Source organism: Calonectris borealis, chromosome 14 (genome assembly GCF_964195595.1).
Source record: "Calonectris borealis chromosome 14, bCalBor7.hap1.2, whole genome shotgun sequence".
NCBI lineage: Eukaryota > Metazoa > Chordata > Aves > Procellariiformes > Procellariidae > Calonectris > Calonectris borealis.
Window position 1 is genome coordinate 16,465,733 of NC_134325.1, and position 27,364 is coordinate 16,493,096.

At 38.0% G+C, this 27,364-nt stretch overlaps 1 protein-coding gene across 3 annotated transcripts in view; it reads right to left on the reverse strand.

Annotated features, from left to right (window-relative positions):
• NELL1 (neural EGFL like 1) overlaps positions 1-27,364 on the reverse strand; it is a 294,286-nt gene that overhangs the window by 99,457 nt on the left and 167,465 nt on the right. For all 3 annotated transcript variants that reach the window (XM_075163307.1, XM_075163306.1, XM_075163305.1), the window contains exon 14: positions 15,659-15,781. In XM_075163307.1, coding sequence (XP_075019408.1) covers positions 15,659-15,781 — 123 coding nt within the window. The remainder of the gene's footprint in view (positions 1-15,658; positions 15,782-27,364) is intronic.

The following is a 27,364-nucleotide window of genomic DNA, read 5'->3' on the forward strand; positions in this document are numbered from 1 at the left end:
TTTATTCTTACAGCTATAGACAAAGTAGAAGCTATTCAAGTGATACAAGCCACGAAACTGCTCCACATTTTAAGAATTGATCACGGTACGTATTTAACTAGACAATGAAAACAGTTTCATGTCAAAAAAAGCTAGAGTCAACTCTCTTTTTGATTTGTGGGTTATATAGTTCTCATTTCTTTTAAAGCAATTGACCAGCTCAACAAATTATTATTGTTTTGCACTGAAATATACTTGAATTTCCTACATTTCATTCAACAATACAAATTCTGACTTCTAACATACATTTTTGAAGAAGCAGACTTGCAATAAAACCGTATTTTGGCAACGCAGCAGTCACGACTCAAACATAAAAAGAATATTGCAATTGTGTTGCACAAAGACTTCTTTCAGCATTGTTTAAATGCACAATTACATAGCGAGATTAATAAATATGATCTGCAGCTGTTGAGGATCAGATCTGAACCTTCCAAACGTCTGCACTGATTTTGGGCTTGGAAAACAAAAATCACATTAAGCTTGGTTCAAACTTACAAGATCTACGTGTCTTCACGTTGTTTTATACCCAGTACTCACTTCCCTGCATCCTTGAAATAACGCAATAAAAAGAAAAGAGATTTCATGTCAGCTAGTCGACATCGCAAGTGAAATGCAAATAACCCTGCTGGCAGAAGATATTTTTATACGATCTACCACCAATATAATTATCATACATTCATGAGAAAGTCTCACCTGACTTACTGGAAGACTTCTCAAATTATTACAGTTTAATGAGAAATACCTAACATGACTGAATAAGGTTGATTATTTAACTGGGGACTTTCATGAAAAGGCGGGTAGGCTGGGTTCAACAATAACTCTGGTAATTATATTAGCATCTTAATTACATAAAAATAATAGTGGAAAAATGACAGAAAATATTAAATTGACTTCAGATTACTAAATACAAAGAAAAAAACCAGACCTCGCACAATGCTCCCGAGATACCTGAGGTAGCACTGAGCAAGCAGCAAGATACGACGCCGGAGGCAGCGAAGCAGCCGCCGCGCTTTGCTCCGCGGGCACGGCTGAGCTGGGCAGCTCGGCACAGCCCCCGCACGCAGGGCTCAGCGCATCCTCGGCTGTCGGCACCCAGTGCCCTTCGCGCGCTCTGGCCATCACGGCACAATCAGAGCTGCCCACGATACTGGGCCACGCTCCACTGCACAACGTGGAGATGCTCTCCCTTTGCTAAGTGTAAGCGGAATTCAAATATCATTGCATGAAAGTTTCTACTTTCCTCTTTTCTAGTAAGACCATTTACTTTTCTGACATTTCCACATCTACAGCCATTTATCACTGCACACACCAAAAAGGCCTCTGAATGTGTGTTCAACAGTCCTCATGAACAAATGTCACCGTCCACATAAATGTGAATAACTGCCTGCGTCGGCACCAACTTCAGCATCCTCTATCTACTGCACATTTTGTAAACCAGCTGTAGGGTTAAAATAATTTCCCTTAAATTAGAATTATTTTCCTCCTTGCACAGCAGAGTCAGTCTGTGGATGAGAGGAGTGCTTAAGCAGCCCAGCTAAGTGGAGATAAATGTTGCTTTTGCAGTACGCTGAAGTCGCCAATATGAGACACATGAATGCAGCCTATGACACTTCAGAGCAATCCGTCCTGCAGAGCGTTTCAGCATTGCAGTATGCTACAAATAAACAGTGGTGTCATAGAGCATGTATTCTTTAAATGGCATGAACAAATTCTTAAAGAAAATGCTTTTTCTCACAATACCTGCACAATTTCATGAGAAGTAACGGCTTAAGCTCTTGCAGCAGTTTGAAATAGTATTTGTCAAATGTAATTTTCAAGGCAAGAACAGACTACCTGTCCTCTCATATATTACCTCATATATTACCTCATGTGCCTAGCAGGCCTCCCTAGAACAGATGGGGACCTGACTGGACCTGTCTGGTATGACCTAGGAGACAGTTTACAACGTTTATCAGAGTCGCAGTGTCAGAAAGAACATTAAGTTTTAAATAACAATTAAATAACTATATTCAGACGCAAATACACTATGCCAGGTTTGCTAACATTAAGCTCACTCACATTCTACAGCACAGTTTATTTGCACTGAAGGCCAGCATATTTCTCACTGACTGCTGGAACATAGCAACATAAGAGATTTTGAAGCCTATACAAAAATCACAGTTCAGAGCTTAGAAACACATACCTGAAATTATATTTCAAGATGTATCTCATACTTCTGCTTAATGTGCAGTCTTCAGTTTTAAGTACTCGGCACAAAGAAACACTGCTTACAAATTTCTGGTATCTACCTTTACCAGTGACAGTTAATTACGCTTGTTTTCATGCATCTGATTTTATGCATTAGGTATAATTTACTGTATCGCTAGGTGTAACTCTCCCAGTAGACATCCAGACCAACACGAACAGTAATATAAGCAATAGATAAAGGGAAAACACATAGGGAAAGATCAAAAAAAGCACTCACGTACCTCAAATGCAATGTGGACAGAATTTAGGTAACGACATCTAAAAACACCATGCAGCACTCTTCCTCAGCTCTTCTCTCCAGCCTACTCACTGAGCCCCAAGAGAGATCAGAGAGTCATAGAATATCTCAAGTTGGAAGGGACTCAATAAGGCTCATCGAGTCCAACTCGCTGCCCCTTGCAGGACTACCTAAAACTAATGTATATGACTAAGAGCATCATCCAGATGCTCCTTGAACTCTTGACAGGCACCTGCTTTTTGCACAGAAACCTTGAGACACCGCATAAACCTTTGGCACAGAATGAGGTGCTGTCAGCTGGAATAAGCAGAAAAAAAGCTGCCTCAGTCTGTGTGGGACTCCCAATCCCACTGACCTCATGCCCGAGTCCCCTAAGAGCCTGCCAGGGAGTCCCACAGAAAGCACCGACTTCCACAAAGAGCCTGCGACCTGAAGCCACGCAGGTCCGTGCAACCAGGGCGAGGGGGACATGTCATCACCAATGCCCTGCATAACTGTCTGCTGCTGCAGCACTTCTCCAGGAGTTGGGGAAGCGTGAGGGTTAACTCTCCCTCGATCTAAAAGAAATGAAACCCAGAGCTCCGCTTCTTTCCGAAAAAAAAGCACTGTGGCAAGGGAAGCAAGAGAGGTTTCCCATCTTTATCCCTCTCATTGCACAACTGAACACATGGGAAACATGGGAGCAGAAAAGCAAGCGCAAGGATGCATAAGTCCCTGCGTTAGTGGTTACAGCAAGCAGCCATAAGTATATCGCCTGTCCCCTACGCCAGCTGCCTGCAGGTGCTTTTTTGTTTCTTTTTCTTTCACCTGATGCACATTTAAAGCAACGGGTCCAAGTACTCAGTGGATCAAACCTTAACATCTGAACTATTTCTGAATTCCAGTGCTTTTAAAGTAGTACAAGAATAAATAAATAATGGAGCACTCAAAACCACTTGGCAATAACCATTAGCAACCACTTACAGATCCCCACTCATTTTTATTTTGGCTCCAACTACTCCTCTGTGATGTCACTGAAAATTAGTTTCTAAATCTTCTTCTAAGCCCACTCTATTTGCCAAGGATTCAGAGCTACGCGATAGGTGGGTTTGGCTATTCAGTTATCGTTTCTTCAGATACGAGGAATTCAACCTCCCCTTGACACCCACAGCAAAAGATGAATGCTTACTGTCTGTGTTTATCCTACCCTGTGTGATATAAACACAGCAAAGCATATTCAGCATGAAACTAAAAAACTAAGTGCCTAATTATGTAAGTAGTCTCATTGGAGTCAATCACTTACTTTTAGTTAGACACATACCTTGCTCAGTCAGGTCTAAAATTACCACATTAAGAATTTTCTCACTTGCCTCTCTCCGAAGGCTAAGGGAATACTGCGCCGTGCATGCAGGACTGATTTGATTACCTCAATCTTTTATTGGGAAATAATGTATGTCATGGCAATGTCAGACGACTATTGTTTCCTTTGTTCTGTTCAGAGGGAGGAAATAATAGGTGTCAGGAAAGCAGTACAACCATGTGTCTCAGTAATAAAAGTGGCATATTAATGAGCATCCGTAAACCATTATAATTAATGCAGGGGAATGGATATTGCCTACTTAAACTCTGCAAGCGTTCTAGTAGCTCCGCGCCCAACTGCCATTTTATTCCGTCCCAGGGCTTTCCACTCACAGCAGCTCCTTCGCAAAGCCATCAGACACTGTGAAATCATATGCTCCAGGGAATGGGTGGATACATTTTAATAGTACAAGTGACAGTTGAGAACAGTTATCCAGTCTGTTCATCAGTGGCAGCAAATGCATCCCATAATCTATGGGAGGCATCTACTTATACCCTTGAGGCTACAACACAATTAACAGGCTACAGAGGAAGATGGATAAGATGGATGTGCACAAAGATATGGATGTGTATTGCTTTTATTTTTTTAAACAAAGGTACATTTGTGAATTTTACATAATTTCAAAATTTCAAGCCCTGCTTGATGTGCCTGTGTAGCATGTAGCCTTCAAATAAATAGTCAATTTTGAAGTTTAGCTTCAAAAATCCAGCCTGACAATTTCTATCTTTAGGCGCACAACAACAACAAAAAAAAAAAAAAAGAGAGAGAGAGAACTGCAAGCACCATCAAGGTGACACACCAAGATGCTTGAGTATTTATCGGCAGAATAACTACATAGGTCACGCAGCTCTGGTCCTTCAGGAATACCTAAATAAAAACTCTTAGTTTTTATGACATACAAATTGTTCATTTTTAGTCTTGGATGACTAAATTTTAAATCATGTTGAAAAGTGGGACCCCTTCAATTCCCACCTCTACTTGGTTTACTTTAACTTCTAATTCCCTCTGCACTTAATGTGTTCTAAGCTATTTTAATTCACATTCTTCTTGTAGTTCGTGTACCTAATTCACCTAATAATTCATTTTGATGATAGAATCTTCAAAGCACCATTTGTTTTGTTTTTTTTTTTTTTAAGTAGGTTCTGGAATAGATTCTTTTTCACTGCAACATTTCTTTCAGGTACCATTAGCAGTATACTGTTTAAGCTTGCCATTAGTCTTGTACTTAGCATATGCTCACTTAGCATAGCCACATTTATTATTTTTATCGTTGAACACTTTAGATAAGAACTCTACACACACACAGGGGTGCCTCAACTTTTCAGCATGTTGCAGAGGTTAAAACACCAGCACGATTGTGAAACAGTTGAACTGGAAAATCTCCAGATAAAAATATGCAAATTGTCCCATCAAACATCCTGCATCCTTCCAGATTTACCATTCCCAGTGCTCAACAGAAAAATGCAACCTCCAAAACTAGTAAGCCAAAAATGTAACTCATGCAAACAAAGTAAGCAATATCTACGGGCAGGGCAATCCAAGTTTTCCTTACTATAAAATACCATTTTCAGTAATGTGGTCAAGTAAACCATTTGTGATTAAGTTTTTCCTGTGCTGGCATCTACCAGAAGCTGCATTGTAGCAAAAAACCCATCCATTTCTCAAAATAATTAACAGGTAGATTTTTTTAGACTCTCTCCTGTCCCTGGGCCCCCACTTTGACACAGAGATTTGAAGGATATGCCTTTTGCCATGTCTCTGAATCATCTCAGTTTGTAAATATTTAATCACATCCACTTAATATTCTTCCAACATTCATCACGTGTCAGAATGGTGCCCGAGCCAGACCAAGGCAGGAGAGGACAAAGCCACAGAGGAAGGATGCAGCTGGGGAACAGAGGGAACGGGAAGACACCGAGGACTGCAGGAGCTGCAGAGAGGAAAGTCAACTGTAACACGCTTGCCCGGGAACCTGGAACTGAACCCCTTTCCCCACATCCTCCTCCAATGGCAAGACCACGAAGAGTAACATCATCCTCCTCAAGCCATGGCAAAACATAAGACAGAGAGAGAGCTACAGGCCCTTCCTGAAAACCTGGACAAACGCTTGAACAACTAAACCGCCATGCTACACTGACACCGGAGAGCTAATGTAAAAGCAGCTAAGGTATATTTTCACTCCATTGCAATCATTTGATAAGAACAATATAGATTGGCTTCTGAAGGACCTGGTAACATCCTAAATTCAGTACAGATACTGGGACAGTAGCTAATAGTAACGGGGCACACAATGAACGACAAAAATAATAAACACTGAATACCTACTTTCAGGACTTCATCTCTTTCTCTGATTGATGCGTCTATACTGTGCACTAAATGAGGCAGAGGGATCAAAAAAACCCCACACCACCTGTGATTTTATCAGTAAGGACTGTATTTCAGCAATGGATGCAAGTGACTTAAGGTTGAATAGGTGACCTAAATTTTAAATATCCTCAAATGCTCGATTTTGGAGTCTTAATGTTTCTTTTGGTTTGATTCCTTAGGTATTTTTAAAATACTTTCGATAGTTTCTGTGGAGAAATCACAGCCCAATGGTTTAGGAACAGACCTGTCAGTCTGGGAACAGAGTCTGAATCCTGGATCAGGTACTGACTGCATGTGTCACGTTTGACAAATCACTTAATGTTTTTACCTTGGTTTACTGTAGTGTGGGAAATTCACAGGAACAGGAGCCTGAAAGAAGTGTTCTGGCTGGAGTCTATGCCACTGCTATGGTAAAGAATAGCCCCACAAACCACCTTTGAAAATCTCAGTGACCCCTTTGTACAAATAAAAAATACATAAATAAATGGCTAATACTATCCTTAACCAAAAGGGATTGCTGCAATAATAATCTCGGCCAGAAGAACATAAAAATAAATCAACTACGTCATTCCAGAGGACCTACCAGCCCAGCAACCTCCCTCTGACTACAGCCCGTAACAGGAAAGAACACGGGAAAGAACAGGGCAAGGACGTGGTGACACTTCCTAAGGATCCCACGACCTTCCTCAAACCAAAGAGTATGCACCCACCGGTTGGGATTTTCTTCTGTTATGACGTGCAGCAGCTTTTTCGATCTGTCGAGCCTCCTCACCACCCTGTGACCAAGGGCTGTCCAGATGAATTATGTGCTGCGTGAAAAAGTATTTCCTTCCGCATTGGGGTGACAGTGCAACAGTACTACTGTTGCCAAAAACAATAACTGCAATGCTCTTATTTTATATTTGGGCAAGGTATTTATAGTCAGTTTTCAATATTGTTTGGTTATTTTCTACAGGGAATAGAAAGAATTTCATGGGTTTGGCATCCTCTTGCCTTTTAATGTGCCTGTTCCATATACGTTAATCCTGAAATGGTTGCACACTAACTGATTTCACAAGAGAGCCAGCTCTGGGCTGCTACTGCTATTGTGCTCCTATTGCAGCACAGTCAAGCCCACGCTGCAATAGGCTTTGTGCAGTGATATAATCAAGATGTTCTTACTGAACTGATTTTTCCCACCCACCATGAAAAAATAAGTACTCTGTTCCAAATAATTGCATGGCAAGCTCCCAGGGCAGGCCAGGAGAGTCACAGCTCTAAATAAACTGGGTTTCACGCATCATAAGGATTACAAGTTTAAAGCAGACAGTACTGCAGACCAAATGACTGACCATGATGACTATTGCTCTACTGTCAAAAAAGCAGTAGAGCATAGCAAATGAGTTCCTTGAATGAAGGGCATGTTTGAGGACTTGGTAAGTTTTGTTCAAATTTTAGATACTACAGGAAGAAAGAAAAAAGTACATGGGTAACATGTACATTTTAATGTAATAAAAGCACATTGGATGTAACATGTAATAAAAGTACACTGCGTAACATGAATGAACCATTCTAGTAGCACTAGAAAGTTTCTTCTTGACTTTAGGAGACTCTGGATTGGGCTTCTCAAGGGGTTCTGTGATAAAGACCTGGGAGGTGATAAACGGGCTGCAAACAGGAGTTCCTGATTGAGATGGCCTCAAACAGAGTGTAGAAAATAAATACAATGTATGGTGCAGACATTAAATATAAAGAAAAACCTTCACCTTTTTGCTTTTAACAACTACTCTTTTAAAAGAGAAAGCAATGAATATTGAAGTAGTCCCATGTTCCTACACAACCCAGTTTTACATGGGGAACATACCTGTTAACTTGTCATCAACCTTACAATTCTTTCATATATGCCGTACAGTACCTTGATCCTAGAGTGAACTGCTGATTCTAAACGAACCAATGTAAACCAAAGCAACAGGAGACACTAAGCAACTGAGTCAATGAGAGGATCTCTGGTTCAGAATCTGAACCTAGGAACCCTTATAAATATTTAGAAGTAGGTCTGCTGAGCCCTTTGGACTTACTCATACAAGCAGAAAAACCTGTCAGATCAAGTTTTAAAATATTTCACTTGCAGATAACTACAGCATATCCTTCCTTTTATACAGATACAACAGTTGCTCTGGACTGGACTGCTTCCTCAGCAAGCACAAATCAGTGCTACAGTCTCTTTAAATTAGCTATAAATCTAGAGCAGTGAGACAATCTGCGACAGCAAAGACATCAAGATCTGGATTCCGACAAGTTAAATTAATCATGGTTTTTAAATGATCTATTTCCATAACTGATGTGCATTCTAAATCACCTTGAACAATCTCACACATAGAACAGGATCCAATCAGAAGAAAATATTGTGCCTTTAGAGAGGCTGTAAAATTGGACTGAATAGTGGTGGGTATGTATAGCTTAGCTCTTAATACAAAAATAATTACGCCTGAATTTCAACATCTCGCATGACTAAATCTAGGTGATGACATTTTAAGGGCAAGAAAAAGTTATCATAAATCATCTTAATTTCATCAAAATTATTTTAAATCATTACAACCCAAAACCACACCAAGAACACCATTAGAACTGAAGGAGCTTAAAAACTATATGGCAAATAATTTACAAAGGGAGTTTATAGAACTCAAAAACCAATACACAAACATAACAATTATAATGAATGTACCACATGTGATAAGTATCTAATCATGAACAAAAATACAAAGATTCTTACATTAAAACTTCAAATTTTCATTTTTATTAATACAGTGGATTTAGGAATATAGAAAATTTACTGGCTTCAATCATATTGTCTCGATTCTGAGTCCAACCATGCTAGTTTTAAAATGAAAAATGTCTAAGAATTCTAATTGCACTGTTGTATATTTGTATATTGGTTTTAAATTATTAAATCAGCTACATCTAGAATGCTTCACCCAAAAAGTATGACTATCCAGTGTCTTATACTTGCCATGGCATTTTCCACATGTGCTGTGACACCAAAATGCATGTGAATGTATCTATCTGCTTTTGCAGTGATTTATTCACTACGTATTAGGTATAAAAAACTACACAAGAGTGAAGATGAGAATTTCAATATGAGTCGAAACTCCTATATTCTTTCATGACACTTACGAATATTACACCAAAACCGCAATTAAACCTGTGATAAGGCATATCAACCACTCAAAGCCTTACAGCTACAAAAATCAGAGGCTATGGGGAGAGTTGTTTGTTCCTTTCCACTTTAGTCTTGGCCTACATATTATTCATAACGCGCTCCAATGCTCCATAAAGGCTTTCAACTCCACCTCCAACAGACACACACACACACATACAAAAAATATAAACCTAAGTGGCACTTAGTTACCTTACGGCGATCTGATATGCTTTAATATCAAGATATCAGCATGTCTGACTGTCTCACATTGCTGGCATTTAAAGTTAATCTACCTTAGCATTGCTGATGTCAATGTAAAAGGGACACAAAAAAAGCAGACAACCTAGCACAGAAATAACCAAGAGACTGATTTTTTTTCCTCTTTCCTTCTTTAGCTCTTACTAGAAATACTTTTGAGTATTTTTTATAGCAGGTGAAATTTCATAACAGATGAAAATTTCTTTGTCTTTAGTCGTCTATTTACTACATCACCACTATACTGCCTACACATTGGAAGATACACAATTTCTTTCATGGACACGTCTTTCAGATTATTAAATATATTTCAGACTAAGAATTACTTTTAAAAATACCTGCTTGGAAACAAAGAAGAAAACCGCAATGAAAGAAAGCTCTCAGACTGCCATTTGTTAAAACATCCAATTATCATTTGTGTTTAAAACAGTGTAAAAAAGGCCAACTTGCTGATTTATATCAAACAGATGCAATTTTCAAGCCTGTGATGTACTCTGGTCATCAGTAAACATTCCGAGTGTATTATGAATAAAGACTCCATATGATTATTCCCATTACCTTATAGAAGATAAGAGTATCTGTTCAAAATCTGGTCACTTTTCATATCAGGTTCCCAATAGGTTATTCATGAAGTGACCAGTAAGTTTATCAGTAACAACCGCACCCCCAAACACACCTTCCAAGGCAAATATATACAAAGAACCACAGTACAATTAAGAAACAATCTAGACTTCCAGATTACACCAGAAGAACTGAGCCACTTCAAAATAATGGCTTTCATCTTTAAGATTCCACCATACACCAAGTTGTAATCCCTTAAGTGTCTCCTCTGAAATGCTGCAGAAGAATATAAGGGGGGGATGGGGAAATCATATTCTATACTCTGGCAGAAATAAACCGTTCTACAGCCTGAACACTAATTAGAATAAACAGTGTTTTGATTTTTATTTCACAATACCTGATGCTTCTCTGCCCAGGCATCAGTCATATTGCACACATTTGTTTTAAGGTTTGACTGTAACTAGATCCACCTCATTTAAATCTGCAACTCAGTAGAAACCACTGAATGAGATATTAACAGTACACTAAATATATCTGTTAGGCAGACTATACAAGTAAAATATAGAAGTACAACAAAAAATATCTGCACTTGTTTAAGTCTAGACTTTTATTCATTCCCCAATACAGAGATATACGAAAAAAACATTAGCAAACACACCTTGTCCATGTTTTGGCAGAACTGCCCTTGTTCACCATCTGAGTATATTCAAGGCCACTTCGACTTTTTCTGATGATATATAAGGACTTCTGTGGACAGAATTTATACTTTAAAACAAACATTTGGAACAAAATACCAAGAGCGAGGACAAGGCTTGTATACGACATCTAGGTCTCCTTGTACAAAAGAAAACAACTGATTGCAACAAAACCTCAATGGCGACTCGGACCTTGTTCATGCTGAAAAGCCAGACCTATAGCCCCTACAAAATCTGGTGGGTGTTGTTTTGTTTGTTTGTTTTAAGGCATTTAATCCCAAATGTCATCAACTATTTTGGGAAACCTGCTGATGTTTCAATATACCTTGGCTCCTTTCTTTGACTTCAGTCAGTGGTACAAGGCACAAGCACTCTAACAAACTTCTGCTAGACCGTAGGACTGTACATCCTACAGCAAATATTCTCTAGCTTCCACCTCGCTAAGGTAAAGTAGATGGTGGAGCACGAGGTCCTTTATGTTTTAACAAATGGCACATCCCACATCAACATGTCACTTCCACAGCACGTGGTGCAAGGCTGCCAGGTGGAACTGGAACTAGAACTTATCAGGACAAAAAGCAGAGAAAGACGTTTTCCCTGTACGCATTTTCCAGCCTCCCAGATTCAAGCCCTGCCAAGATTTCCCACAGAAACACTGCAATAGTACACAGATCAAAAGCCTCTGTAGTCCAAATGTGGTATTTATCTCTGTATTCAATATCCCTGGTTCTTCACCTAGAGTCATGACAGTGAGTTTTACTCATTTTATACATGACAGAGTTTTACTCTCGCACACACAACCTTGTCTACGGGTGACAGGTTATTCATAAACCTGGTTGTCCTAGGAAACTAAGACTTCTTTCATCTAACCATTGCCACTAAGCACTGATTTCCCACAAGGCCCATCCCGACAGGCACACTGCAAAGTGCCATGCCGTACCAGGTAGTCATTTGCCCACCACACCTTTTTTTTTTTTTAAAACTAGAACATTCAGTTGCTAAACCAATTTTTATCACCTTTCCCTTCTACCCTAAGTTAATTGCCTTTATGCTGCACTATTAAATCCTACCCTGAAGTTTAGTGAAATTGTTACAATTGTCGCTATTTCACACCCTCACCTACAAATTCAGTAATTAATTTACAGAATTCCAGTAAACAGGCATGGCATGAATCTCCCGTTACCCACCTATAACTTCTTCTATTTCCTGAATCACTCTTAGTTCTTTTGAATTTTTTCAAAGTTTCCTTCATAGAAAAGAGCAACTTAACAAATGTGTAGATTCAGAATCTCTCTCTATTCAACTAGTTATACCGCTGTCCTCTGCCTTTAACGCTGTAATTTCTTCAGCAAGGAGTTCCCTATTTTACTTCTCATTTTCTGAAGAAATCCTAAGATATAATCTGTCTGATTCTGGGTCCAGCACTCTGTCAAATTTACTAATGGTGATGGCACAGCATTGTCCTGCCTTGTCATTTCAGCTCACCTCAGCCTCATTCTGTTCTGATCTATTGTCAAAATTTCAGAGTCTTTCTGAGGTGCTAAAGCCCGCTTCTTACGGTGAAATTGAGAGCATCCATAGGAAATAAGTCATATTTGTTTCTACTCTATTATATGGTCTCACTTATATTGGTAACTATGTATTTGTAAAGATTTTCTTGTGTTCATCTCCACTTCTCCTTCCATTTTTATGTCACTTCAACTATGGCAGTAGCTATTTTAATGCAGAAGTGCATTTGGTCTCAGTCTGTGCCCTTTTCCACCACCTTCCTTTGTGACTGTTTCCACATCTACTTTGACACAATCCAGTCCTTAATTACATAATCTAGTCTACCACATTTACAGTAAAGCAATTCCTTTATGCATGAAATTTATTTTTCTACTCAAGAAGCATGACAGCCTGATTATACAGATTTTTTTAAAAAAATATTTGCTTTCCTCTTCAACATTTGTTTTTTGTTTTTATTTCTAAATCCCCAGCAATCATAATATTAACATCCAGATTATGTCTGTCCTTTTTATTTCTCCATACTTTTCACAAAAAATGCAAACATCACAAATCCCTGCCAGAGTAATTTTATTATATTTACTAGTAGTTCACCATGCAACTACACGTATGTTTTCTTTTCTAAAATATAAATAACAGTATTCTGGTTTTTTTATAAAGACTATCACAGTGTTATCCAGTAAAGTCAAAGAAGAACATTACTCTGATTTTATTTTTTATAACATTGCTAAAATAGATTGTTGAAATAGATTGTAGAATCAGGCACGAAGCCAGTCCTTTTCTCTCATTATAAAATTATCATTTCTCTATTTATGGTTTTGCTGGACAATATTAATAAGATTTCTTATTGAACTACAGAGATGTTATTTCAGTAGTAGCTGGAACAACTGTTTTGTGTATGTGCACATCTATAACATGTAAACATTTATAAAGCACTTAGAGATGACTGAAGGAGAAGAGAAATGTTTATTATGTCTTTGGAAGGTATTACACTAAACTTATCACCTTGGCTTATATCTATTTTTTCCGATTTATATTGCCTAGAGATAAAGCCCCAAAATTACTACAAGACAACACAAGCAGTTTATAGTTGTCCGGACACGTTCGCACCTCTCTTCCCTCATGCCAACCCTAGCACATGTGCCATGAAACTTATGTGACTGGGAACCGATCGTTTTTCTGTTACCTGTTCATTTTTAGCCAGATTCCACTCACAACGTATCACCATTAAACTTGCTAAAAAAAAAAAAAGGGGGCAAAAGTGATGTTTCTGGTGCTACCATGGGTGGAACGGGAACATTACTTAAATTAGCCATCCAAACTTGTAAAAATCTCAGCGACCACAGAACCACAGGCTGAGAAACTCAGACCATTACTTTACATGGAGTGTTTTATCACTTACTAAAATGCACACAATTCTAATATTAGCTGGTTTGCAGTAGTAACTATTCCATGTAGTGACAGGTTATTCTTATCCCTAGTGACTTTAATAATTATTAGACTGCAAACCACTTTCCTATAATCTCCAGTTTTCTTTCCAATTTATGCTTCCCAGTCAGAATATAAGGCGGCACTTTGTTTCCTCTCTTTCCATGTACACCTATCTCAAAAAGGCAACTCTAACTACATTCATGTGTGCAATTCAAGGCATACTAAAAAATATACATAATATATATTTTATCAACAACCCAGATTTCAACAGAACTTTGAACGTAAAAACATTATTGCATTTCTCCAGTGCAATTTCATTACTTCAACATTACTAGATTAATAAATACGCAGTAGGAGTTTCGCTTTGAGTTTTTGGCACATTAAACCAAATATCCAGGTGTGCAAATGAAGAAAACCAGTGGGAAAACACGATTTTTATGAACTAATCCAAACATCCCTATTTCAAAGAAATATGATTAAGGGTTTGTCTTGTTGTATTACCCTCAGGGGGAAAAAAAAAAAGGGCAAAAAAAAAAAAAATCCAGTCCAACAGAGACAGGCTGTTCACTCAGGCTTCCCTGAAACTATAGTTGCCTACACTGCAATTTACATTCACTGTCATCAGAGACTGAAAACATACCCCAATGAGTTCTCCCCAGTACCACCTCTCCATCTTCACCATGGACAACTTGCCCACTATTTTCATAACATTTTTGTATTCCTTCTTAAATCCTTACAGTTTTAAATACAGGGATGGTCTTGTGCATATGGACAGTAGCCAAAGAAAGTCATATCAAGAAGCAATCAGATGGTATACGCTAATTGAGCGGATGACAGGCTAAACTTGGTGAAGAACTTTAGCTTGAAACAAGAATGACATCAATCTTCATTCTCCTTCAAGGAATTGCTTGGCCAATTTACAACATTCTGGAAAATTAATATCCAGCCTCTTGTGCCCCCAGACTAAGTATAGAATGTTTTACCCAGTACAGTCCTCAATTTCAATAGTTGTCATTTCAAAAAAATTAAAAGTTAGTTTTCTATTACCGCAATTCTGTTTAGAAAGTCAAAGTATACAATCCCAGACAAGACAAAAAACAGCTTTCTATGAGACAAATGTAATTCATAAATGCATGAGTTACAACTCAACAGTACTTCATGACACAGCCCTCACTAAGCCAACTAGTTAACATATTTCCTCCTCTGTCTTCATATAACGTATTTGCTTTTCTTTCTCTACAAGAACAAAAAAAAAAACACACCCTCAATAAATGACTTACCACTTCCCAGAAAGCATGGCTGGCTAAAAGTACTTCTTGTTTACATAACTGAGAATTCTTCAAAATACATGTTTAAAGGTAAAGATAAAAAAAAAATCCCTTTTCTGATGTGAGTAGTCAAAGGACAACCATATGATGTTAGCATAAAAGGCAATTATCCTAATTCAAAAGGCATCTGATTAAATTTTGAAAGCCAAAGGTGATAGCACATACCATCCACAGTTTATAAAACAATGAACATCACTTAAAGGCTGAATGATACTAGCTCAAATGACAGTATTTGGTGACCGTAAATGAAAAGTATGTTTCTTCCAGCATTCCAAAAGTATTTCCTTCTTGCCAAGATGTTATGCACAAACCAATTCCCATCATCTCCATGCATACTCCGTTTGCCAGATTATAAATCTTACAGCGAATCATTGACCGAATCCAGCCACCACAAGTTACCAGAACGTAGGTGACTGTCAGAAAATATTAATAGATTCTGCCACTTTGACGGTGTTTCTAGAGTAACAGACTTACCTCGGCAGATGGTCCCGTTCCCCACATATCCAGGTTTGCAGGTGCAGCTATGTCCCCTGACGGTGTTAGTACAGATTGCGTTCTCATCACAGTTACGCTGTTCGCTGCCACACTCATCATGCTCTACAAGGGCGGGGAAAAAAAAAATAAAAATTACAAGAGAGACTGAGCTTTTCAGTGTGATGATGTGCCATTTGAAAACCAAATGGAGTAACAAGGGTGCCACAATGGCTGAACGCTGGGAGTTTGGTGTGGGAGTCGGCTAGGGCTCTGCTTCAATTATGAGACTCAACGTGTGCATTATAACAGTAGATTATTTAGGTATAAAAAGAATCAGTGAGGAGGCAAAGTATGGCTATGACAAAAACCCATGAAGAAGATTATCACAGAAGAATCTCTGCTGTGAAGACTAACCTTTACATCACCGTCCAGCAGCAACAAGCATGAATGCAAGGTAAGCGAACAGGAGAGCGGCCCTAACAGCAGACCCTTTACATACACAGTTCAGTTGTCACAGCCACTTGCTCTAATCCATGCTGAGCTGAATCTTTCTCTAATAGCGTGTAATAACATTTTACATTTTTAGAGTACCATTCATACCACTGAACCCCAAAGAGACTTCCAGACAAATGGGCCGTATTTTGCTTTCATCCTGCAACTCTAACTGCTGCCACTGAGCCTAATTTGCTGCAGCTCCTGCACTTTACTGTCCTGCTACATTTTGTTCTAGTAAAGCATCAGTTAGAGGTGGCCAGCTACCTGACCCTGAAGTTTCTCGCTTCTTGCAATTACTAGGAGCTTCCCTCATGCAGTAGAATGCCAAAAGAAAACCTGAATATTTTAAACCTTTGCACTGGTGGATTTACAGTTTTGTTCAGTGGAATCAAGAGGGTGCAATGAAATTTCTTAAAACCAAAGGACAACAGACATAATCAAAAATCAGTATCTGGAATCCTTCTCAGTAGTCTTCATTTATGCAACTACAATCAGCAGGCTAGTATCCATATACTGAGAGGTAAAAGGTATCCCCTTTCCGGAACCAGGGATTTGCTTAAATATACCAGTGAATAAGGGGTGTTCAAAGGACTACGGACTAAATTTAGCCTTCTATAGACCACACGGAGAGGTAGGGTCCCTAAACATGAGCAAAATGCCCATTTTTACAGACGCTGAATTAACCCCTTCGGAAGATCCTCTCCACCGAGAACAACAGGATCACAGCCTTCACCAGGCTAAAGTTAACCTCTGCCATGCCCTCACTTTACCTCACATATTATAGAACGACAGCCAATTTCAAGATAACTCAAGACACATGTAGATTTGAATGGATTCCAAGGAACCCACCAAACCAAATACTTCCGGAACACCATTGATAACTATTTGCAGAACATATATCCGACATATGTCTTCTATTTTTCAAATTTATTTGACAGCAAAATTATATGGATTGCAACCATTTTCTTTTAAAGAGCATCAAGCGATATATCACTCGCTCACTCTTTGCTTTTAGCAAGAATCTCTCATACACACACACTCAAACGTGCCTGGCTTTAGCTGATAAATTCAGGCTTACATTTACACTTGGTTTATGTTGGTCCCTAGCTCTGCCTAGTAATGCACTTCAGCTCCTTTCCAATTTTCAGATGCTTTACATATTCTGAATGCTAGGCTTCTTCAAGGGCTGCCTGTTCTCCTTCATCTTTTAAAAAACCGTACCACAGCCTGATTCTTGCCACTCCGGTCTCATGGTGCTCAGACTGCTGGGCCAGACACAAAAAGTGTCGAGCTAGCCTCCAAGGAAGTGCTTGGCAGGCAGCTGAAGTTGAATGATGCTTTCTTTTCAAAAAGACACCCTCTCCATAATCTCTCGCTCCTCTTACTACTTTTATTAGTTATTGCCATTAGCTTTCGTGTGTTCGTATTCAAACTATAATGAGAATGCCTTTGTGATAGGCTCGTGTACACACAAGAACATTCCTACTCAAACAACTGCCAAAATTAGTTGATTACCTTCTCAGCACTTCACGTATAAGCAAAAGATTTCCCAGTGGTAACATATGCGTTTGGCCAAAATACACAAGAGATTATACTCTGCTATGTTGTTCTGGGACTTTGACAATGTAAATCATTGTATTTACCACTCCTGCAGATGTACAGGTGCTGGCAATATTGAAAGACTTAGCACTGACAAAGCTGCATTCCCACAGTCATACTTAAAACAGAGGTCATTTGTTTCTAAGGAGAGATAATTTGACAAGTTAGCAACAAACCTGATCATGGGAACCTGCCCTTCATGAGGCATCCTGGTGCTGCTAGCACAAGGAGGACTAAGGGAACCTCATCTGCATGAGGAATCCCAAGATTTCTTAGCAGCAGTATGGCTGCAATGATGGGAACTTTAAATGAAATTTTCCCTGGTGTAGAGATGTCTACAGGTGATGTTGTTACAGGCCTAATAAGAATGAGAAAGCATTGATTTTCTGTCAAGCTACAAAAATCTTTTATTCCAGATGGAAAAATCCTTAAGATTCTGTCAGTAGTGAGTTATCTTGAGTTTCCTTCTCCCTCACAAGAGTACTTGGTGTTCACATCGGGAACTGAGTGTAGAAGGTGGGCTCATGTTTTGTTTAAACTCAGAGGAGATGAGGACTAATTTGCAAAGAACATATCCTTCTTTCACACATCACTTTCCAAAATCTCCCATTCAAGCACATCAGACAGAACCGGCTTTTGCTTTAATGTTATGGTAAATACTATAGGACTAGATAGTAATCAAAGACTGGAAGAGGAGGACACTGAGAAACAAGTGAAGGGAGTCACAAAGTATCATTCCAAAGCACCAAAAAGGGGAGAGCTGAGACAAAAATCTTGAAGTCGTATTGGGTTTTTTTGTTGGTGTTTTTTGTTTGGGGTTTTTTGTGGGGTTGTTTGGGTTTTTGGTTTGAGGTTTTTTTTGTACACACACACACATATATATGTATGTGTGGATATAAATAAATATGCTGCCGTGCTCAGGAATGAAACTGTCATCATTAAGTTTGACTGAAGTCATCCATCTCTCTGTGACTTCTATCTTATATAATATCCACAAAAGGAGCTTATGAACAAAAACAAAACGAACTGGCAGGCTTACTGAGGAGAGTACTGTAGGATGCAATTCCCTGACCCACACTGATTCCCCTGGATTATTAATATCCATTTCAAGAAACAGGTACCATTTCAGAAGAACAGTTACAACAGCAGCACCATTCTTTGCTTACAGACAAGTTAGTTTATTTATGAAATCTCTGTAAGTTATCTTCAGCATTAGATACTGGAATCCTGGTTACTGCCGCCTCTATTCCATGCTTTGTCTTTGATAAAGCCAGAGAGATCAGTTACTTTTTTGTGCCTCCATTTCCCTCTATAAAATGAGAATATTACAAGATCCTTTTTTTTTTTAGTGCTTGTCATACTTCTGAAATGCTCAAATACTAAAGATTTTACAGAAAATTAAAGGATATCAATCTTCTGTTGCAAAAAAGGAAGAATCAAATATCAACTGCTGGTTTACCTTCTACTTAATTTATTTTTCCTGCAAGCAGAGACAAGGCATGAAAGGACACATCATCTCTGAAGCTTCAGCTCACCTGTCCGTGTTTCTTAGCCACCAAGCTACAGCTAAGGCCAGCAAACTACACATTTAAACCTAATGTTTTCCTTCTGGATAAAAACCTTCTAGAATTTCCAAAAGCTTTCATGAACATTTCCAAATTCCTCAAGAGTTTCTTATTTTCTGAGTTCACACCTGAACCAGCTTTGAAGCAACGACTATGAAGTTCATTCTTTTCTCAGCCTTTATGTAAGGATGGCCATCAGCCTCCAAAAGCACTTGAAAGATCACTGGTAAGAAATTAGGCATCCCTTTACAAACACATCTGCCACCTGTGTTGTATGACTCTATGGAATCATGACACATACCAGCTGTGGGTGTCCCCTCTGCATACATTAAGCAATGCTTCAGTTTTGAAAAACTAAGGCCTTTAAAACAAAATCTCTACAGAAAACTTCTATTTGAAAAAGCTGTCACTGGAAAATCAGCCCTGGTTAACTACTTGCCTCAGGCAACTGAAATTTCATCAACTTGAACAGAAGTCCACTCCGAGAGCACTACAGGTCTGGGACACTGGTGTTTATATGTGAGTAGTGTTACGTGACGGCACGTGCACTGTGGTTGAAGATAAGTATTATAGTTATCTCTGCTTTGTTCACAGGCGACCTAATAAAAATAAGTTTATCTTGATGGTTAGAATACTCAGGAGCTGTCTGACAGAATTCATTTCAATATTACGTGGCCTAACAGAGATAACAATCACATAAAAAGCAAAGTTAATTCACCAGAAAATAGTTTCAAGTAGATGGTTAGTTGCACATCCTATTATAAGAAGCACCAATGCATCCTACAAATCGCAGCAAACCACCTTTTACCAAAACCCAGGCTGGTCTGTAAGCACATTGATATTAGGGTACACACAGTATCTCCTTTCTCCTGAAATCCCAGAGAAGAAACTAGTTACGGTACAATGGAAAACACAGACCATTTCCTGTTCAAGTCTCAATAACACAAAATGAATAATAAACTGCTGAAATAAGCACATTTACCAGACTGCCACAGAGAGAGCTGTGACCACACTGCACCCCCCTGTACTGGTGTGCGTGCTCAAGGCAGACGGACCCCAACCAAGCAAAAAGCACACCACACCACACCAACATCTGCAACATCAGCAGCCAACATCTACTGTACCTATGTAAAAAACAACAGTCGAATAATACCTGAGGCAAGGAGACCAGGAACACAACTCAACTCCACGCCTACCAACAGAATATTCACTACAAAAGGTCAAGCCTCTGCTAATAGCTGTATTAGCTACACCTTCAGCAACAGCAGAATCATCAATCATGATGCATTTCAGCTGTGAAGCCACTGGCTTAAATTTTAAAGAGACCTTTAGCTTTCTTCAGAACACAGGTACCTATTTAGGCTAATGAAGTTAACGCATCTGCAGGTTGTAGCAGCTCCTGCACACCTCAAATGAGCATCCCAGCTGCTCCACCATTAAAATGTCACCCTGCTAATGGCTGATCACCTCAGTGTGAAGTATAAATAAGAATATTCAAACAAGGACAAAAAAGTCAGTAACCTTCAGGCACCCATGTTTCTGTCAAATCTTCCATATCCCCATTTTTCGGGCCTAATCCTACTGAGGAATCACATAACTACTTTTGTTTTGTGATACTTGAAAAATACCTTCTGTTCTGGGCTAAACTGGAAGAATGCAGTAGGAAAAGCGCTGGGGGCCGGGGGGGAGATGCCATACCAAGATTTTGTCTGTCTGAGGTAACGTATTCTGCATAAAGCCACCCACACCATATTGCAAAATTGTTTGTAAGTAAAAACCACCACATAAAAATCCACCACGTAAAAAGGATTTACTTGTCATGTATTTATAAATACAGAGGCATGCATACCTAAACGTATAAATAAACAATTATAAATACCAATTTTCTCCATTCATATGTACATGAAATGTAGTGTTTGTGAAAGGTTCTAGGCAGCTCTGACAATTAGCTCAGAAGAACTGCCAGTAATAAAAAATGGCATATTTCTACACTCTTGGAGTTTTGGGTATTATAAATATCCACATTTTTACTAAAGAGATCTTTTCAATAAAATCTTTTTCTATTCATTATACAAGAGGAAGTTGGCCTTTGCTTATATTTTATGTGTATATTTTTTTAAATGCATTTTTCAGAGGTACTACAGAATTTCTAGGATGCTTCTGCTTTCCCATGCTGAAAGAGACCCCGTTAGACTTACTGGATTTGTGTGGGCTCTAAAGGCACCATCTACTTTGCTTTGGCGTTCTCTTTCTGTTTTCTTTTCTGTACATACTTGGAATAACTCAAGTATTTGTTTTGTTATACTCTTTGTCTAAAATATTTAATAGAAAATTAGAACCATAGATTGAAAACATATAGCAAACAACACATAGTAAAGCTAAGAACCTTTTGGTCAAGAGTCATAACTAACTGTAAGGCCAGAATAGCTTTCCCTGGCACAGTTCAAAAGCCCATAATGGATTTCAAACTTATAATTTCTAAAAGGTGCATTTGACACAGGATTTATTTTTCAGGAAGAGTGTCGACCTTTTTATCTTTATTTTCTTTAAATAAGGATGCTTTTTGAAAAAGGACCGACACTGGAATGCAATTACTGGAGACATATCCCATTGAATGGTCTTTCACCATAGCTACTCTCACTTCTCTCTACAAGAAAAGGCCCCAATTTAAACTTGCTTTCAAGATGGAAACAATTTTCTTATTGTAAGGATTTTCTTCCATTAGTTCCCCAAAGCCTTCATACTTTAATAATAAAACATTCATCTTTGGAAAACATTGTGCAAAGATTCTGACTATTTCTATTTATTCTTATTTTTACAACATTGAAAGGTAATCTTAGTTGTTCTCTAAATTGTTGAGATGACAGTCTGCTTCTGGGGTATGTAACCACAAACGCAGCAAACATTTCTATATACCAAGAGACTTACAATAGAGAGACAACTCAATTAGGGAATAGCAAGGTCATCAGATGCCACCATTGTTTATTAATACAGAGGCCATTTGTATAGAATACATGCCCTAACGTAAAATTGCTATCTGGCAACAGTTAAGCAATGGCCTTTGAAAACTCAGAAAGGAGAAAGCCATCTCTCCAAATACTTTTAAAAAGAAGCAACACTTTTTTGCATGGCATTAGGATTCAAATGTCTATGTAATAACTAAGGCTTTAAAAATGAGAGATTAAAAAACTGAATTTAGGAAGAATTGTGGACTTACTGGAATCAGGATTTCAGCTCATAAGAAGTTCTGATGATACTAAAGGGATAGCTTTTAAATAGACCGAATAAAAGGAAACATTCTGAACACACAGGAAGAATCTCCCCCAGAAAACCAGGGCAATTAGAAACAAGATGCATACATCGAACAAGAAATTACATTGCAGATGGTAAGCTGGTGAAAAATAACAACTAATTACGAATCCAGACAACCCTGAAATAAAAAAAAAAACCCCACACCTGTATTTTTCTCTGCTCATGAGAATTAAAGAAACAAAGTCAAGTTTATCTATGCCCATTCTGAACTTCAGTCATCCAAGCTCACCCTGTCCATTTCCGCAAGGAAACAGGAAGGAGGAACCGGGCGCAGATCAGAAAAACCCCACTGTTCCTTAACATAAGGATATGCTGCAACTTTATCCTTATGCGCAGTTAAACATACAAAATACTGGCAGAAATATCAGATTTGCAGTTCTTTTAATAAGAAACTAAAATGCTATTGTAATTTACGACACAGCGAACAGCTTCTGGTGTTAAACATGAAATTATTTAGACTGCATTCTAAAAGAGTAGACATATGCTACTCTTGGGTAATTAGGAAGAAATAGTGGGATTTAATTTTAATATAAAATTCTGCATGTGCATGCAGTTGCCTCTCGGAATAAAACCTCTTGAATGTTTCCTTTTGAATTATAAACTAAAATTCTTTCTTTGGCTTTCTGGCACCTGGTCACATTCGCCCATCTACAATCAAGTTTATAAAATAAACTACTAATGTAAGCCATGCTTATTCTTTTTATTCTATTTTGTTCTAATTTATTCTAATAAAATAATCTGCCTAGAACTGTCTAGAAACCAATGTGACAAAATAATAAGATTCATGTTCCTAAACTGGTATTTAGAGAGAATCCCTGAGATTTGTCTCAGTGATTCAATTTTAACTTTAATTATTAGTTGGTTTAGTTTAGATTATCACACCACAATGAAATCTTCTTTGTACTCATGTATTAGAAGATCATAAACAAAACCAATGTAATCTTATTCATGCACTTAATATGTATCATAACTAACATGAAATATGGATATATCTAGGGGAAAACGGATTAAAACTACTATCTCATCCTAAAGAGGCCAGTACGCAAACGTGGTCAATAATGACACCTGTACATCAGTTGGTATGATTTCAATGTTCGGTGGGTGAAGTCTTCACAGCTTATGCCTTCTGCACTGAGATGCTCAGCCTTCTTTTTTCCCCCTCAGCAAGAAGCAAAAAGCAGAGATGAATGCAAAGGTCTGTATTCTGTTCCAGTATATAGAGATTTCATTATTTATTGCCAAAAAATTGACCTCACTAATGATCCTTATTCCTATAAATCCCATAAGTTCCACTCTTATGTTGTATATATGGACAGAAATAAGAAGAATTGTTGATGACAAAAAGATATACTATAAAAAAAGAGGACGTAAATTTTTCCAAAAACATTTGTAGTACACAAACCATTTCATAAGCCAATGTTTTTCACAAGGAGCTTTTGGTTTTTGTTTTACGCTTACCTTAAATTAACATACAGAAACCTAAAGTATATTGATTTGAAACTAGTTTTGAATAGCCAAGGAGGAAGCATTTGCTATTAAGTATGAGTGATCTACCCTCTTCAGTATTCAACTTTCAGTCTTTGCCTTCACAGAGTCATGTTTTTCACATTATACTCTTAAATATGTGAATAAACCGAATGCATAACAGCAAAGTCAGGTTCTCTTGGAAATTACTAAAATATCAGATACACTTCAAATTTTCTTTTGTATCAACACAAGACCTTTTGCTGGCAGCTATTCACATCATAAGCATCCTAAAGAGCGTGTGTGCAAGCATACATACGATGCACCAGTTCTACAGTCTGAAGGAGTTCTGCTCTACCTCGTCCCCTCTTGCATTGAAGGTCTCCATGTCACCCCCTCAGTTTTTGAGACGGACAGACCAGAAGTGCACACAGGATTCAAGACACCAGAACATCATGGATTTATACAATAGCATAATAATATTTTTCATTTTGTTCTCAATGCCTTTCCCAAAGGATCTCGCTGTTCTGCTCATCTTTGACCACGGCTGAGCAGTGAGCTGACATTTTCAGAGAAATATCTGCAATAATTCCAGTATCTCTTCTCTGAATGGTAATGTCTAATTTAGAGTATTTGTATATATACCTATCTTCTTTTTCTTTTTCTTTTCTTTTTACCCAAGGGAAAGGTACTTCATACTCTGATCCTCTGTTCTGCCTCACTACTTCATAAAAACAACTACCAATAGTACCCATTTGAATTGCCATGAGATGAGTTCACTGAGCAGTGATAGGAAATTCTAAATTGTTACAATAAAAATGTTTCTTTTTGGCTAAATCAAGATGAATAATAGGTAGCCGTGCTGACAGTAACATTGCATTTGTTTTCTGCAAGAGAAGAAGAAAAAAGAAGTGGATCTCTTGCTAGCACAGTATAAAATATTTGCACATATATCTTAAATGCCTATATAACATTTGTTAGGAAGTGGGAAGACAGACATTTGTTTTTATCATTTTCTGAACACAATACTAAAAAAGAAAACAAGAAAGCAAAGGAAAAAGAGGAAAATCTGAAAAACTGAAATCCTGAAAAACTGCGTTTAAGGCTTGGGCACATTGCACACTGATAAGAAGTTCCCAAGGTTAAAGAAGAACAGCATTGAACAAACTAAGTCAAACATTTGAAAATTCAAGAATCACTGGAAGTGTACATCATTGTTTCCTTTACATTTAAATTTTATTTCCCTAACCTTTTAAAGTGTGTTTGAGTTGACATGTCAAATTAGTAAAAAATATTAAAATCATTTTATTAATACAGAAGAATGGCTACTAGATTATTAGTGTGAAGAGTCACAGTATCAAGGGGTTTTTGAGATTGAATTTCCATGTCATATATACCAGGGAAATATTAACAATGTTGACATATACAGAAATTCCAGAATGTATCCTTAACAAACAAGCAGGCTGATAAGAAAATGGCAATCCACCTGACATACTCTCAATTTAAACTGGACACTTCGCTGCAGTTTTGTGGACTTCTTTTTGAAAGCCAGATTATTCATGTTTGGATGCAGTATTGTCTTGTTTTCTAAATGCTGAAAAGTGATCTTAAGAAAAAAAATCAGTATGTAAACACTACACACTAGGAGAGCTTGTATGATTGTGCTAGAGAATTAATAATCCATTACAGTTTCGACATCTTCCATCTCAACATAGTTCTCACATAACAAAAATATGCGAGGCAACTATGTCATTAGCAATGTGTATCTTAAATTCTAAAACTTGCCAACAAACTTTGAGCGCAATTATGGAGACAGGCGTCAATTCAATTCAGACCAGATCTAGACAAGAAACTCATTACAAGAGTTTGGAGAAGGCTGCATATTGCAGATTTAGAGATGCAAACGAAAAAATTCCACTAAGGAAGAAACCACACTTCATTGTCAAAAAAGCTCTTTTGTTATTTTGATGCTTTGAAGAACTGGCAAATTCATACCATCCAAAGAATGAACTCTTTTGCAAGTACAGTTTCTCACTGAGCAAAGAGATGGCATATCCATACCACTCATAGTCTTCAGGACTGAGGCTGAACTCCATGAAGATCAGACAATCTTTCAGAGCTAAAACTAAGCAGTAAGGATTGCCTATTTTCAATCTTACAGACTCGGAGTAATTCCTAAATTTAATGGTAATAGGAGCTTCATTTCTGGTCCTACAGCTCAGAATGAATCTCTGATTATCCAAACTTTTGCACAGGGTGAAGGGAGCGTACAGCATATTGCTAACGAAACATAGCCCAATATAAACCTGGTTTTTAAGACTAAGGGATATCAATGATTAAGTAAAAGTCTCAGAGGAACAAAGAGTTATCAAAAATGTAATATTGTACACATGGGAAACATGTGGTCTTGAAGAGCAAAGAGCTACACCCTCATCTGCAAGAACAAAAACATCTTAAAAGTGTTTCTCCTTATTGGATTTATAAACCAGAATGACCAGTTTATGCACTGTATGTCTAGACGTTTGCAGTAACCTGGTCTGCATGCCAGTCTCTTATCTATTTATTTATTCATTTCTTTTAGGAAGCCAGAAGAAATTCCAGATTTTGTCAAAGATACAGTATGGCCTTGAGGTGCAATGGTCAGAGCACAGGTCCATATGCTGGAAACTCATTCTGTTCTGAGCTCTGTCAAACACGCAGTACTGCACACAAGTCGTTACCATGCCTGAAGTATAATGCGTACCAACGTTTTTTAATGGGGACACACTAAGCAATATGATTGTCTTGATTATTATTCTTCTAATACAATACCTATCTTTTCCACAAACCAGTTAAGCATCAAGGCATTGGACTTTTATGAGGCACCTTCTATGACCTTTACCTGATCCCAAACGGTCAATGTGATTTTTACAATTAACTTTAGTGGAATCAGGAGTTAGCCCCACAAAACCAAAAGCCCAGGCCCAGACCCACAAATTGATTGTGTATATTGATTTGTGTATTTGTAAACCACTAGTTATTCCAAATTTCTCTAAGTAGTTATTGCTTTTCTTGACATAGTTACAAAGCAGAGAATTTCATACAGAGAGCAAATAAAGCTTTGAACTCAATGGGATGTACCACACTGAAAGAGAAGAACTACACAGTTCCAGCTAGACTGGAGCAGTGACATTAATATTCAGAGATGAATGGTAAAAAAACAGTCCTATGAAGTTCTCAGCTTCTCTAAATCATAGGACATTCACTTAGGAAACTAAAGAAATCACCCATA